Source organism: Lissotriton vulgaris, chromosome 5, assembly GCF_964263255.1.
Source record: "Lissotriton vulgaris chromosome 5, aLisVul1.2, whole genome shotgun sequence".
Lineage (NCBI taxonomy): Eukaryota > Metazoa > Chordata > Amphibia > Caudata > Salamandridae > Lissotriton > Lissotriton vulgaris.
In genome coordinates this window covers 42,930,378-42,945,402 of record NC_141693.1, presented here as the reverse complement: position 1 = coordinate 42,945,402, position 15,025 = coordinate 42,930,378, and the positions used below count along the sequence as shown (strand labels likewise).

The window sequence follows — 15,025 nt, the reverse complement described above, 5'->3', positions numbered from 1 at the left end:
CAAGAGGTTCACGTTTTATTCCCCTCGCTGTGCACTCCGATCAGCTAATCTCCTTCTGATGTTTACGCCTAAAATCAGATATGTGAGATTGGGTGGTCAATCTATTTCTGTCCAAGCAGCTCGATCCTGGAATGCCCTGCCGCTCTCTTTGCGTGCGTCAGCCACACTGGCAGAATTTAAGAAGGGGTTAAAAACTCACCTTTTTAATCTCAGTATCTAGTTGCTTCCCTTCTTCCTTGGTTCGGCTCTGTTCTAGTTCACATATCGCGCCAGGATACTCTGTAGTAGCAGAGCGCGTAATAAAATCTTTTATACTTATACTTATACTTATACTTTGTTGCTTGTTTTTTGGGAAGTCTCCGGCTCGAGGGCCTTAGGCTGTGGAGCGTTTTTCAGCTCGACTGGCTTTGTCGGCTCGACTGCTCTTTTCGGGTCGGGGACCTTTTTTGGTTCGACGACTCTTTTTGGATCAACGTCCTTTGGTGGCTGTACTGCCTTTTTTTGCTCGGCGACCATCTTTGGTTCGACAACCTTTTTTGGCTCGACAGATTTTTTCGGTTCGATAGCCTTTTTCGGTTCAAGGACCTTTTTTGGATCGATGACCTTTTACGGGTCGACGTGTTGTTTGGGCTGTACGACCCCTTTCGGCTCGAGGATCTTTATAGACTTGACGGCCTTCTTCGGGTCGACAGGCTTCTTTGGCTGATGTGCCTTCTTTGGATCAACACCTTTTTTCGGGTCGACGGTCTTTTTCGGCTCGACGGCCTTTTTCGGATCGACGATCCTTTTTGGTTCGACAGCCTTTTTGGGAAGAGTGTTGCTCGTTCCTGGGGTATCAGAAGGCTTGGGTATGGTCTTCGGAGCCGAGCCGGAAGGCGGGTCTTCTGAAGGAGTCTGTCGATCCCGGCTAAGGCCTTTAGGCGATGCTTTGACCGGAGCCTTGTCTTGAGGTGGAAGCGGGGTAGGGGCTTTAGTACTCACGGTTTGCCCCGGTGTGATCTGGTCATCGGAGTCCGACTGGTCCTCCACGGTGACTATTTCTAGGTCGGAGTCCGCCGCTTCTGGGAGTTCATGTTCGTCGTCGAAAATGTTCTCCAGTTCCAGTGCCTGCCGCTGCATCTCTTGTCTAGCGGCCCTTCGGTTCCGTATAGTTTTCTTCGACTGGAACTGAGCACAAGCTGAGCACAAGCTGGACAGTTTTCCTCGTTGTGCTCCGGAGATAGGCACCTTTTGCAAACTGTATGTTTATCAGTATGTTGGAATTTGGAGTGACATTGTGGGCATCTTTTAAACGGGGTCCTTTCCATCAGCAGCAGGCCCATATGCCGCCGAAAAGGCCCAACGGCTCGCGTCGACGACCGGATGGAGACTTATAAGTTCCCATAGGCGAGATCTATTGGCTATGCCAATGCTTGTTTCTTTTAGGTCCGTCAAATATGCTTGAGCCTTGATTTCTGAGAAAAACTTCCTGACTTGGCCATTTACCAACACTTTAAGGCGAGAAGGGAATAACGAAAAAGCCTTGCAGACCAAGTTCTGGATGGCAGGTATCAACTGTCTTAACCGCCATCTCCTCTCGACAGGAGCGTGACAAAAGTCTGGGTGGGCAAAGAATGTTGCACCCTCAAATGAGCGTCTGGCCTCGGGTTTTGCTTTGTCCATGACCTCCTGTCTGAGAAGATAGTTCCCCAAAAAGACAAGATAAGCTCTGGGCCTTTCAGACTGGGATGCCCCATATCCTTTCCTCTGTGTCAGAGGGAACCGGTGTGACCGCTGCACCTTGTTTTCCCAGTTCCATGTTGATAATTGCGGAAAAGCCCCCCTCAGCAAAGAGATAACAAATGCCCGGACATCCTGCCCCTCTGCCACTTCCACACCCAAAAGTTGGATATTATTCCGCCTTTGGCGGTTCTCGAAATCTTCGAGTTTTCACTGTACATCCGCAGCAACTTTCTCTTGTGCCTCCTTAAAAGCCTGCCATTTGCTGACATCGTCCTTAAGTTTCCCTGTCCTTTCCTCCACCTGAGTGACTCTGCCTGCCATGACCGCATAGAGCTTATTCATTTTCCTTAATGACCCCTGTATTTTTTTGGTTGCCTGTTTGGCCCTACGACTTTCTGTCCTGGCCTCCCCCTGCATTTGCTTCATCGTATTATACAACAAGTCCAAGGTGGGGGTCTGTGGTGGGCTAGTAGAATGCCATTGTGAATTTGCACCCCCTTCTTCTTGATACAACTGAGATGTGGCAGAGTAATCCCAGTCCAGCTTTTTAACAACCTCTGCCTGCGATGGACTTCCTACCGACTTTGGTTTGGAGCGGGATCTTTCTTTCCGTAGCTTCACGCGCTGAGTGGCTGAAGCCTTTTGAACAGAAATACCTTCTTCATCTGAGTATTCCGAGTCAGAGTCCCCCGTAAAGCTATCCCCACTCGAGACCGACGACCCTGAATGGTCATTAAGGGAGAATAAACAGTCATCATTAGGAGAGCCCTGAACTGAGCTAGGGAAACCACCTTCTGAATCTGTTTAGGGGCAGCCGGCCCTGCAGATGCACATACCGGTGGGTTTAGTTGCGATGCCCCAGGGAGAGTCTCGTGCCCAGAAATCCTATTAAAGTCAGCATTTCTATCTAAACTTGTGCCCAAAATGGTTAATCCAGCTCCACCGTCAGTATTCGGAGGAACCCCCAAAGGAACCGCCCCCCTGCGCCGGGTATCCGAGTCACACACAGCCGCTGCTCATACCTGCGCCTCTGGCACTGCTTCCGATGCAGCATCAGATGTCTTCAATCCATGTTCAGGTTGTTCAGAGTGAGCCTCAGGGAGAGCAACCCTATGGCGCTGGGAAAGTGCGCCGTACTCCGCCTTCAGTCGTGCTTGCTCCTCTGACTCCACTCTGGGTTCCTGAGGAGACTGCTCAGCCAGCCTGTCATCCGCATGCTCTGTGCTCGGCTCGCCCCTCCGGCAGCCCAGGAGCGCACCGCATCTGTGTCTCGTCCAGGAATACAGCGCGTTCATTCTCGCATGCCTCAGGGTTCCCCAGAGCATCCACCGCCACCATGCACAGAGTGCTTTTTAAGTGAAGAACATCAGAGCTGGATTCGATCTTACAGTAGAGTTGGGTGTCATCAGCATAGAGGTGAGTTGATCCCGGCTTGTTTCAAGATGAGAGTTAGGGGTTCCATAAAGAGGTTAAAAGAGAGAGGGGGAGAATATTGATCCCTGGGAGACACCCAGGGGGATGGGGGTAGGATTGGAGAGGCAGGATTTGATTTTTATATGTTGTGTTCTTTGCTGGAGGTAGGAAGGGAACCATTTAAGGACCAAGCCATTAAGACCAGAGCGAGATTTGAGCGATTCGAGTAAGGAAGGATGATTGATTGTATCAAATGCTGCAGACAGATCAAGGAGAATAAGAAGGCAAGCCTCACCATGGTCAAGAGAGCATTGAATGTCATCAACGATGTGTAGCATGGCGGTTTCTGTGCTGCAGCCTTTCCTGAAGCCAGAGTGAAGGGAGTCATGTAAATTGAAATTGCTTATATGGTTATCCAATTGAGGTAAGGCACATTTTTCAAGGGTTTTAGCTAGTAGTGGGATGTTGGAGATGGGGCGAAGGTTGCTAAGATCGTTAGTGTCAGCTGTAGGATTTTTAAGGATGGGGTGATTTGCCCTAGTTAGAGGGAGTCAGGTACACAACCAGTGGCAAAAGAGACGTTAATGATTTTAGTCCACCATGGGGCGATAATGTGGTTGAGATTGTGAACTAGAGTAGATGGGACAGGATCTTTGGTGTGCGAGGTCAGCTTTAATTTTGAAATGATATTAAAGACTTCAAGCTCAGTCATAGGATGGAAGTTAGACCAGGAGACGTTATTTTTTAGTTGCAAGCTGGAAAGGAAGTCACCAGAAATAGTAGGAGAGGGTAGTTGAGTGGGCGGATTAGGCGGGAGTGATGGTGTCGAGAGCGGAGGAAAGTCAATGCTCATTGGGGGCTGGGAGGTCCCAGAGTTGTATTTAAGGATCGATCAATTTTGATAATTTTTTCCAAAAATAAATCTTTCAATTGAGGCTGTCAGCTCTGGAGGGGTAGGTGATGTTTGTCTTCTGACTATGTTCAAGAGTTCTCTGAGCCTGTTTTGGCACAATCGAGTTGTGCACAAAAGAAATAAGACTTTTTATTGAAGATGTACTTCTTATAGGTTGATCTAGTACATCCGAGGAGGGTGGGATGAGAGGGTGAGGGGTGTTGTCTCCAAGATCTTTCAAATAGTCATAGTTGTCTTCTTTGAGGAGGGCGGGATGAGAGGGCGAGGGGTGTTGTCTCCAAGATCTTTCAGATAGTCGGAGCTGTCTTCTTTCCTAATTAAGTTCGAGATTGAACTAAGATTTGGATTGGGTTGTCCTTTCTTGTTTAAGTTCGAGTGGGGCAACTTGATCCAGGGCATCGCCAATGGCCTTATTGAAATGATCAGTCAGCTCATTCGCGTTCTGGGAGGGAGGTATGAGTTGAAGTTGAGATCTAAGTTTAGACTTGAGTTGACTTTGAGGGACTTGTTTAAGGTTGCTGGACCATATCCTAGGTTTTTTGTTAACATATGTGGGGAGAGGGGCGCTGGTTAATATTTCGAACAGAATGAGATGGTGGCCAGACCAGTCAATGTGGACGATGATGGTCAGGGAGATCAAGTCAATTTTAGAGATGAGAGCGTCACGGGATGCAGGGGTAAACCACATCGGATTGCTTAGGAAGGAAGTTATTAGAAGTCAGAGAATTGTACAAAGAGGTGAGTGCACAAGGTGATCCCACGGGAGGAGAGTGCGTAGGAAGAGAGTAGGAGGGCGCCTCTGGGAAGAGGGAAGGGATAGGAGGGGATCGGTCATGGGCATCAGATAATTAGACCTAGAGGGGAGACAAGTATGAAACCCAAGAAGAGCCAAATGAGTTAGAAAGGAGTGCAAGGGAGAGTCAGGGATGATGGCGGGGACAGGCGAGGTTTGATCGATGTTAAGAGGAGCCGGAGAATTAGACTGGGAAGTGAGTGCGGGGGAGTCCTAAGGGGATGCAGGTGAGTAGCAGAAGAGATGGAGAGGGGGAGGAGGGCCTCAATGGAGGTAGAGGGTAAAGACTCATGGGTGCAGGGCAGTTGAGTTATTGAGGGATTATGAGTCGAATGGGAGATTTGATAGGCCAAGGTACTGCAATGTCTCAAAAATTTTGAGGTGGATATCCAATGCTTGAATGAGGATGTTGCCTGTTCTGAATATAGAAATATCGTTTTCCCCCATAATTGGCGGGAAAGTGTAAACCTACAGTTTAATTCCGAATGGGATTTTGACAGATTTGGTGATAGGAAGGTGGAGAAGGAAAGTGTTTTTCTATTTAGTGGTGCGTTTGGAGTGGAAAATAAAATCTGTTTTCATTGGACGAGAGAGGCTGTGGTAGGTATCACCTAATAGTGTTTCAGGGTGAATCTTCAGTAATTTGTGTTTGAAATTTCTCTTAGCGTATTTTGAAAGGTTGGATGGATATGAATTGCTCGAAGAGTTAGGGCCATGTCTAGAGAGGGCAGGATCTGGGGGCAATGGGTCGGGGGGCTTGAGAGAAGACATGGTGCAATGTACAGTAAGAATGGAGGCAAGGACAGGATGGAGGCAGGACAAGGATGGATGCAGAGGAAAAGTGCAACATGGGGCGAGGTTCTGGAATAAGAAGATATTCGAAGGGGGAAAAGACCAAGTCGGGTAATGGGAGAAAGGTAAAGTCAGAGTAAAAAAACATCCAATGTAGGAACACCAAACAGGTAATGGGATAATGCTAAAAAACAATTAACATCGAAAAACATCAACATCGAGTACACAACATCAAGACCAATTTGAGTATCAATAAAGTTTTTAATTTTTTTTATTATTGTCCCAAATTGTAGTCCTTGATCAAGTAGTAAAAAGTTAGTCCAACTTCCGTTTACTTAGAGGTTATTATTAGTAGTGTCTTGAGTCCATGACTACTGTGAGAATAAAGAGGCCATCTTGAGAAACTACCAGTGAAAGTAAAAAGAGAGGGGCACTCAAAATTGAGGGGAGCCCACGGTCAAACAGAAAGTGATAAGAGGCAGTCCTACCTCCGTTTCCATGGAGAATTATATTGCGAGTGTCTTGTGAATATGACTATTATGGGGTTTAAAAGGCCTTCTTGTGGAAAACCACCAGTTACGAGTGAAGAGAGAGGGGAGAACAAAATGGAGGGCAGCCACAGACCAAAGTGATACCAAAGGGAATGATGGACGGAGCGCTTGAGCAAATCAAACACTCACTCCCAGTCAACTGATCTGCTTTTAATCCATCATCATTCTTTAGCTCACCCCAGTCAGACATGGCCATATGCAAATCAGTCTGACCCTGTGCCTCATGGGAACAGTCTAGCCCGAACTGCCAAGCCATGTCTTCCCTGGACAGGAAACAAGCTTCCGAGGACCGGTTTCGGGTTCATAGCCCTCATCAGCCAGGCTATCTTGAATCCAGTGGCAAAGTGTTTTTGCATTTTGGGAGCCACAGACCAACAGTAAAATGAGCCGCATAAACAAGGAGGCCGTCACCCAACACGTGAAGGAGCAGAGCGAACCCAGCAGTAACAGAGCAGCTGCACACCGGGGGTCGAGGTGGCTGCAAAAAGAGCAGGTCACCCTCCCTGTGCAGGATAAAGTAGCGCAGAGGATTAAGATGCCTGCTGCAAATAACATGCTTTTGTGTTTTCAGACGTTTTCAGGCAACAATAAAAATGTAAAGCTAACTTTGGCGATTAATGTACCTGCAGAAAAGAGAAGGAAGTTTTATCTAGTGGCTGTTTCCAGTCATGTTAAAGATTTGCAGAGGATTAGGATTCCTGCTGCAAAGGAGATGGCCTTGTGTGTTCAGAGGTTTTTAGGCAACAATCAAAATGTAAAAGTAACTTTGACGATTAATGTTCCTGCTGGATAGAGATGGGAATTTTATCTAGTGGCTGTTTCAACTCATGCTAAAGTAGGACAGAGGATTAAGATACCTGCTCCAAAGAACATGTCCTTGTGTGTTCAGATGTTTTCAGGCGACAATAAAAATGCAAAGGAAACTTTGGTGATTAATGTTCCTGCGGGAAAAAAAGGAGGTTTCATCTAGTGGCAGTTTCCACTCATGCCAAAGTAGTGCAGAAGGTTAAGATGCCTGCTGCAAAGAACATGTCCATTTGTGTCTAGAGGTGTTAGGCAACAATAAAAATGTGAAGGTGAATTTAGCCAGTAATGTTCATGCTGAAGAGAGATGGGAGTTTTATGCAATAATAAAAATGTAAAGGTAACTTTGGCGATTAAGGTTTCTGCTGGAGAGAGAATGGAGTGTTCTCTACTAGATGTTTCCACTCATGCTAAAGTAGCGCAGAGGATTAAGATGCCTGCTGCAAAGAACATGTTATTGTGTGTCCTGAGAATTTAAGGCAACAATAAAAATTTAAAGTTAACTTTGGAAATTAATGTTCCTGCATAAGACAGATCGAAGTTTAATCCAGTGGCTGTTTCTGCTCATGCTAAAGTTTTGCAGAGGATTTAGATGCCTGCTGCAAAGAACATGTTCTTGTGTGTCCAAAGGTTTTCAGGCAACAATAAAAATGTAAAGGTAACTTTGGCGATTAATGTTCCTGCTGGAGAGAGATGGGAGTTTATTTCAGTGGCTGTTTCCAGTGATGCTAAAGTAGCACAGAGAATTAAGATGCCTGCTGCAAAAAACATGTCATTGTGTGTCTCGAGGTTTCCAGGCAACAATAAAAATGTAAAGGTAACTTTGACGAATAATGTTCCCGCTGGAAAAAGAAGGAAGTTTTATCTAGTGGCTGTTTCCACTTCGGCTAAACTAGCGCAGAGGATTAAGGTGCCTGCTGCAAAGAACATATCCTTGTGTGTCCAGAGGTTTTCAGGCAACAATAAAAATGTGAATGTGACTTTAGCAATTAATGTTCCTACTGGAGAGAGACATTAGAGTTTTATCCAGTGGCTGTTCCGACTCATGTTAAAGTGTCCCAGAGGATTAAGAGCCCTGCTGCAAAGAACATGTCCTCATGTGTCCAGAGGTTTTCAGGCAACAATAAAACTTTGGCGATTAAGGTTCCTGTGGGAAAAAGAAGGAAGTTTTATCTAGTGGCTGTTTCCACTCATGCTGAAGTAGCGCAGAGGATTAAGATACCTGCTGCTAAGAACGTGTTGTTGTGTGTTCAGAGGTTTTGAGGCTAAATTAAATGTAAAGGTAACTTTGGCGATTAAGGTTCCTGCAAAACTGAAATGGAAGTTGTATCTAGTGGCTGTTTCCACTGATGCTAATGGATTGCAGAGGATTGATATGCCTGCTGCAAAGAACATGTCCTTGTGTATCAAGAGGTTTTCAGGCGGCAATAAAAATGTAAAGGTTACCTTGGCAATTAATGTTTCTGTGGGAGAGAGCTCAGATGTTTTATCTAATGACTGTTTCCACTCATGCTAAAATAGCGCATAGGATTAAGATGCCTGCTGCAAAGAACATGTCCTTGTGTGTCTGTAGGTTTTCAGGCGATAATAAAAATGTAAAGGTAACTTTGGCGATTAATGTTCCTGCTGAAGAGAGATAAGAGTTTTATCTAGTGGCTGTTTCCACTGATGCTAAAGTAGCGCAGAGGATTACGATACCTGCTGCAAAGAACATGCTCTTGTGTATGCTGAGATTTTGAGGCAACAATAACAATGTAAAGTTAACTTTGGCGATTAAGGTTCCTGCGTGAGAGAGAAGGACGTTGTATCTGGTGGCTGTATCCTTGAGGGAGTATGTGGGGAGGTGCGGGGTCTACAGCAGAACTAGATTTCACTTTACTAAAAAGTGTTGGAAGAGTTTATTTGGTAATGAGGAGGGGGAGTTTGTGAGGCAAACGGTGTGTGAGTCCAGAGTCTTTCCTTTTGGGGTAGAATTTGGTGTATTTATTGTACTTTATAGGGAACAGTAAATTTCAGATATTTTTTAAAAAAAGGTTGCAAGATCATTGCAATGAGTGACTATGGATTCTGGGAAATGGCCGCCAATCGATGTGGTTAGGGTTTGAACAATTTGGAAACACAAACAGTAAACGTAACAGTTACCGACAGGCCGGTAGATTTCTTGTTTTCAATCGATATTTTACTATTATAGACATGTTAGATTGGCCCATGGGGCCATGCATATTACATTTACCCTTGTTGTCTTTTCAATAGTTTGAAGACAAGCATTATTAATCTGATTACAATTGGTTATTTTTGTTGTAAAGATGCAAATGCCACCCACATGCACCCCAGCACACTACCCACATGCATCACACCAACACACACCTTATAACAACACACCACACCATGCCACTGCCCCACGTCACTGCAGTAGACACCAGGTTTGCAGTACGGAGCACAGCAGCCACACTGCTCTACAACATACCTTAGAAACATTGCCAAAGCCAATAGCTCTGGCTAAAGACTTATAAGCTCACAAAGGCGAGACCTATTGGCTACGTCAACGCTTGTTTAATTCTGCAGAGACTTTATCATATGTTACATGCGGTTTGGTACATGATTCACACAGCAATCATTGTCTGACCTTGTTTTAAAAATGTACAAGGAAGAGAGATACATAGTTTCAGGTGATGCTTCTGGTTGTCATGGAAACCGGTGAGAGAGTCATTGTGAAGAAGGTTCTTTGGAATGTTGGTGTTTTAAGAGTCTTTGGAATGTTGGTGTTTAAACAGTGGAAGACAGTTGAGGGGGAGGGGGGGCTCACACCAGCCTCAGCTCCCCTCCTCCCCTCTAGGGGAGTGGGAGGGAAGGATGAGGGTCTGAAGCTCCCTGCAGCTCTCACACCAGCCTCAACTCCGCTCCTCCCCAAAGACAGAAGAGGGGGAAGAGCCTCTGTGTGAAGGGGGCCTGCGGGAAGGAGAAGAGAAACTCCATGGAGTCAGCATTGTACAGGGACAGCCGCCCCCCCTCGTAGTCCAGATACACCCCCAGCTTCAGGGGCTTCTCACGAGGGGACAGAGGGGTCCGAGGGGAGGTGAAAGCTGTGTACTGACCCTTCCACCACCCCACAGGCCAGACTCCTCCCTCAGGTGACCATGTGATCGCTCCCTTTCCATTCACAGACTCTGCTGCGACCCCCACCTCCCACGCGTCCCCATCCTGCAGCGGCTGCACCTCCCAGTAATGTCTGCCGGAGGTGAACCCCTCGCTCCCCAGCGCACAGGGGTAGTAGGTGAATGTCTTGGGGGTGTCCGGCAGGTTACTCCATGTGTCCGTCTCTTTCACTCGTCTCCCCCCCTCAGACAGGTGGAGCCGACGATGGACCGTGTCAGAATCCAGAGTCACCATCACTGCAGAGAAGAGATTCACAAATTAGAGATTTAATGACACAAACAAAGGCTGTAATTACTGCTTCTGTTTTACATATGATTAATTTACACCACATCTGGAGTGAGCACGCGGCGCTATAGAGCGCGATGCGCTAGAGAGCGCACAGCACTAGACCGCTCACTACAATAAAGAGTGCGGCACTAGACTGCTCACTACACTAAAGCGCGCACCAATAGACTGCTCACTGCACTAAAGCGCGCTGCATTAAACTGATCACTACACTAAAGCATGCAGCATAGACCTACCACTACACTAAAGCACACACTACACCAAACAGCACCAAATAGAAAGGAAATTCTACTAATCACCACGCTTCATCACGCAGCATATTACACACACACACACAGTGCTCACTGCACTACTCACTACACTGCACCATACAGCATCCAACATAACACCACATTAGACTGAACACTGCAGCATGTAGGACACTGTACTAGCTACTCCAAAGAATGCTGTACTAGTCAGTACACTCCATTAAATGATACAGAGTAACTGAGCTACTAGAAGGAAAACAGGACTAGTCAGTACACTGTATAAGATGCTACAGAGTGAAAGACCTACTCCAAGGTATACTGTAACTAGTCAGCACACTCCATTAGATAGTACAGTGTGAGAGAGCTACTAGAAAGTGTACTGTACTAGTGAGTTCACTGCATAGGATGGAATCGGGTTACTCAAAGATATACTATACTAGCCAGTACACTGCATCAGATGGTACATAGCGATAGATTTTATAGAAGGAATACTGTAGTAGTCAGTACACTGACATAAATGGTACAGAGTGACAGAGCTACTATAAGGTGTAGTGTACTAGTCAGTACACTGCATTAGATGGTACAGAGTAAGAGAGCTACTAGAAGGTATACCGTACTAGTCAGTACACCGCATTGGAAGGCACAGAGTTACAAAGCTACTCCAAGGTATAAATTACTACTCAGTACACTGCATTAGTTGGTACACAGTGACAGAGCAAGTAGAAGGTATACTGTACTAGTCAGCACACTCCATTAGATAGTACAGAGTAACAGAACTACTCCACGGTATACCGTACTAGTCAAAACACAATGTTAGATGCCAGAGAGTAACAGAGCTACTCCAAGGTATATAGTACTAATTAGTACACTGCATTGGATGGTACAGCGTAAGAGAGTTACTATAAGGAATACTGTACTACTCAGACGGAGCTACTAGGAGGTATACAGTACTACCCAGTACACCGCATTAGATTGTGCAGAGTAGCAGGGCTACTAGAAGGTATACTGTACTATTCAGTACACTGCATTAGATGGTACAGAGTGACACAGCTGCAAGAAGATGTACTGTACTAGCCAGTATACTGTATTAGATGGTAAAGTGTGACAGAGCTACTAGAAGGTTAACTGTACTAGTCAGTGCACTGCATTAGATCATACAGAGTAGTAGAGTTACTCCTAGGCATACTCTACTAGCCAGTACTCTATATTAGATTTTGAACAGTAAGAGAGGTTCTGGAAGATATATGGTACTGGTCAGTACACTGCATTAGATGCCACAGGGTGACTGAGTTACTCCAAGGTATACAGTACTAATTAGTGCACTCTCTTAGATGCGACAGAGGGACAGAGCTACCAGCAGTTATACTGTACTAGTCAGTACTCTGCCTCGATGATTCAGCTTGATAGAGCTGCTAGAGGTGGACTGTAATAGTCAGTACACTGCATTAGAAGGTACAGAGTGACAGAGCTACTTGAAAGTATACTTTACTAGTCAGTTCACTGCATTAGATGTTACAGAGTAATAAAGCCACTCCAAGGGGGGAAGTGGCCAGCCAGCCAACTTGGCAGACGCAATTTCCAAACGCTCTGCACACAAACCCTCTATTATACTGAAAAACTATTGAATTCTACTCCAGCGGACTACAAAACAAGTCACATTAGACTCCGGAGTGCGAGCTGATATGGACTGGTGAACAGTATGGTTGTACGGCGAAGGATGGCGGTGAGAAAGTACCTCTGGCCTTGCCGTCGAAAAACTCAACCATCACTGCAGAAGTGGACTGCGGTGATACCACGACAGAGGCGTTGAGCGTGGACGTAGAGGAAAAGACCCAAATGCAGGCAATGTACTTTGAGAGAGTGCCGGGGGGATCGAGGGTCGTCGGCTGAGAGGTGGTGAGTAGAAGCTGCCCCTGCACCACCCAGGAGCTCGCAGGCGCGCCGGATCTGCCGGACATGTCCCCAGGCATTGGCATTGTGGAACCCCCACACAGGACATCGCTGAGTAGGAGTGCCAGTCAGGAACCCAAAGGACGCGGAGCAGGTAAAAGACCAAAGCAGTCACACGCCATCACTGACATGAGCGATGACCGGATGGCCGGCGGGAAGCGGCGATCGGCAGCTCTCGAGCAGTAGGCCTGGTGCCTTAATCCGTCACAAGTTGGGGGCACTGCAAGAACAGAGAAAGTGCATCGAAGGAGGTGCTGGGCCAAGGCATAGGGACGGAATGGAGATTGGGCCCTCCCCACTGGAGTTTACACGGCCCACGTAGCGCTGCCCAGGTTCTCTAAAGCAGAGCGCACAAGAAGGGGAGGAAGGTGATTCAGCACCCAGATCAATGAGCTTGAACTGCAGGAGGATATGGAGGCACACCACATGAGGAATGTCAGAACTGCTCCACACATCCTAAGGGGAAACGCACCGGGGCCTAGTTAGGCCTGTAATGTTCCGGGGGCTGGAACAGGCCCAGTTCACAAAGCAAACAAGAAAGACCCAGCACGGAGGAGCGGCGAGAAGTCTGGGTTGCCCGCACACTGCACGCCTCACCCCTCTACTTGCATTGCAGCCTAATCAGACCTATAATGATCCAGGGTCCGGCTTAGACTCAGGTCGCAAGCAAGAGAGGCTTTATAATGGTTGGGCACCAGGACTAAGGAGGCAACACTGCGGGAGTCAGCAGGGGCACACCACACAGCTGCGATCAGCACCCTCAGGGGAGATACATTAAGGCCTAGACAGGCCTATATGTATCCCAACGCTGGCTCTGAACCATAAAAAGTAACAAACAAGACAGGCCTGGTGCAGGGAGGAGGCAACACGTCTGGGAAACCCCATGGGCCCCTCATTTCACCCTTCCGCCCAAAATGAGACCAAGCCAGACTTCCACAGATACGGAGACTGTCTCAGGCACAAATCAAGCAGCATACACGACAAGCCAGGAGCGGGGGAGCAGTGACTCATCCTGGACACCCTACACACCTCTCATCTCAGCCTCCGGCACTAGGCGGCAGGATCCACCCCACAGGAGCGACGTAGAGGTGAGGTCCATCGTGACATCTTCACTGCCTCCACAATAGCAATAACACACACGTCACCACTCATGCTCAGATCCAACTGATCCAACATAGAGACCAGATCCCAGGCAAGCGCCAGCACTGTCTATTGAATGCCCTCAGCACAAAATCTGGCCGTGGGTCGACTGCGCACCAATATGCAACAAGCTACCAGGCATCCCAAAGCCCAAGAAGCCACACAAGCGGAGGGGCATAGATTCAGCGACGAGCTGTACTCGGGTCTTTCCCCTAAACTGGACCCAGTCTTGGCGGCAGTGGAGAAGATAGGGGCCACACTAGACCAAACGCGGACCTCTCTAGAGTCCAAGATAGACAAGGTCACATCAGACTTTACATTACTATGAGTTGACCATCGTAAATTGTCAGACAAGGTTCAAGACAACAAAATGTTACTCAATGCACCTGAAACCAATTATACACAGTCATAGGGCAGCTCTGCAGGATCTCCTGGATCGAGTGCACACGCTAGGAGATAAACTGGAAGATCCAGAAGGGCGTTCATGCTGCAATAACATATGCGCAGTGGGTATTCCTGAAGGAGAAGAAAGACATAATCCAGTGGAATATGTAGAGTGTTGGCTAAGGGAGTTAGTTCCGGAAAGCGTGCAGTCTCTGCAGTTCGTGGGCAAGCGCACCGCGTGCCAGTCCATAAGGGCTGTTACTATATAGCAAATAAACATTAATCTGACATGCCCCAACCAGTTGCACTAACGAATACATAGTTAGTATGTGGGGGGGCCAGACTACGCACCGCTAAACACACCAACCACATGAAGCCTGACATATGCACAAAATATGTCACATGAACTCCCATATTAACAGACTAGAAGGGATCACTAACTACCTTGATAGAACACCGAGGGAAAGCCAAAACACACAGGTTCATACCAGGTACACGCATACCTAGTTGCAAAGAAGTATCGTTTTTGCCCAGGTTGGGCACCCTAGTTTGCACAAACATCAATAGCGAATTTGCACTCCTACAGTTATGCACAATACAGGTAAACCCCCTGTTTCAGTATTAGTTTGGAGACCTCAGAGTGCTTTCAATGACCTCCCAACCCTCCGCCAGGCACCTGTCTTTCCACACAACAGAGAAAACACCGCCAATACATGGCTCAGGCTAACATAATCATATGGAACATGAGGGGGATGCACACACAAGCATGCCGATACTCCATATTTTCCTATCTGCAGCGCAGAACCACAAGCATAGCCCTATTGCAGGAAATACACCTGACCCAAATGGAAATGGAGCAACGGGGGAGGGTCCA

At 47.0% G+C, this 15,025-nt stretch overlaps 1 protein-coding gene across 1 annotated transcript in view; it reads right to left on the bottom strand.

Moving 5' to 3' along the window:
• Positions 1–9,521: 9,521 nt before the first annotated feature.
• The window catches only part of LOC147710083 (E3 ubiquitin-protein ligase TRIM39-like), a 473,089-nt gene continuing 467,585 nt past the window's right edge, over positions 9,522–15,025 (bottom strand). The window contains exon 13 of the mRNA XM_086920787.1: positions 9,522–10,380. Within this exon, the coding sequence (XP_086776913.1) occupies positions 9,869–10,380 (512 nt within the window). The 3' untranslated portion in view covers positions 9,522–9,868. The remainder of the gene's footprint in view (positions 10,381–15,025) is intronic.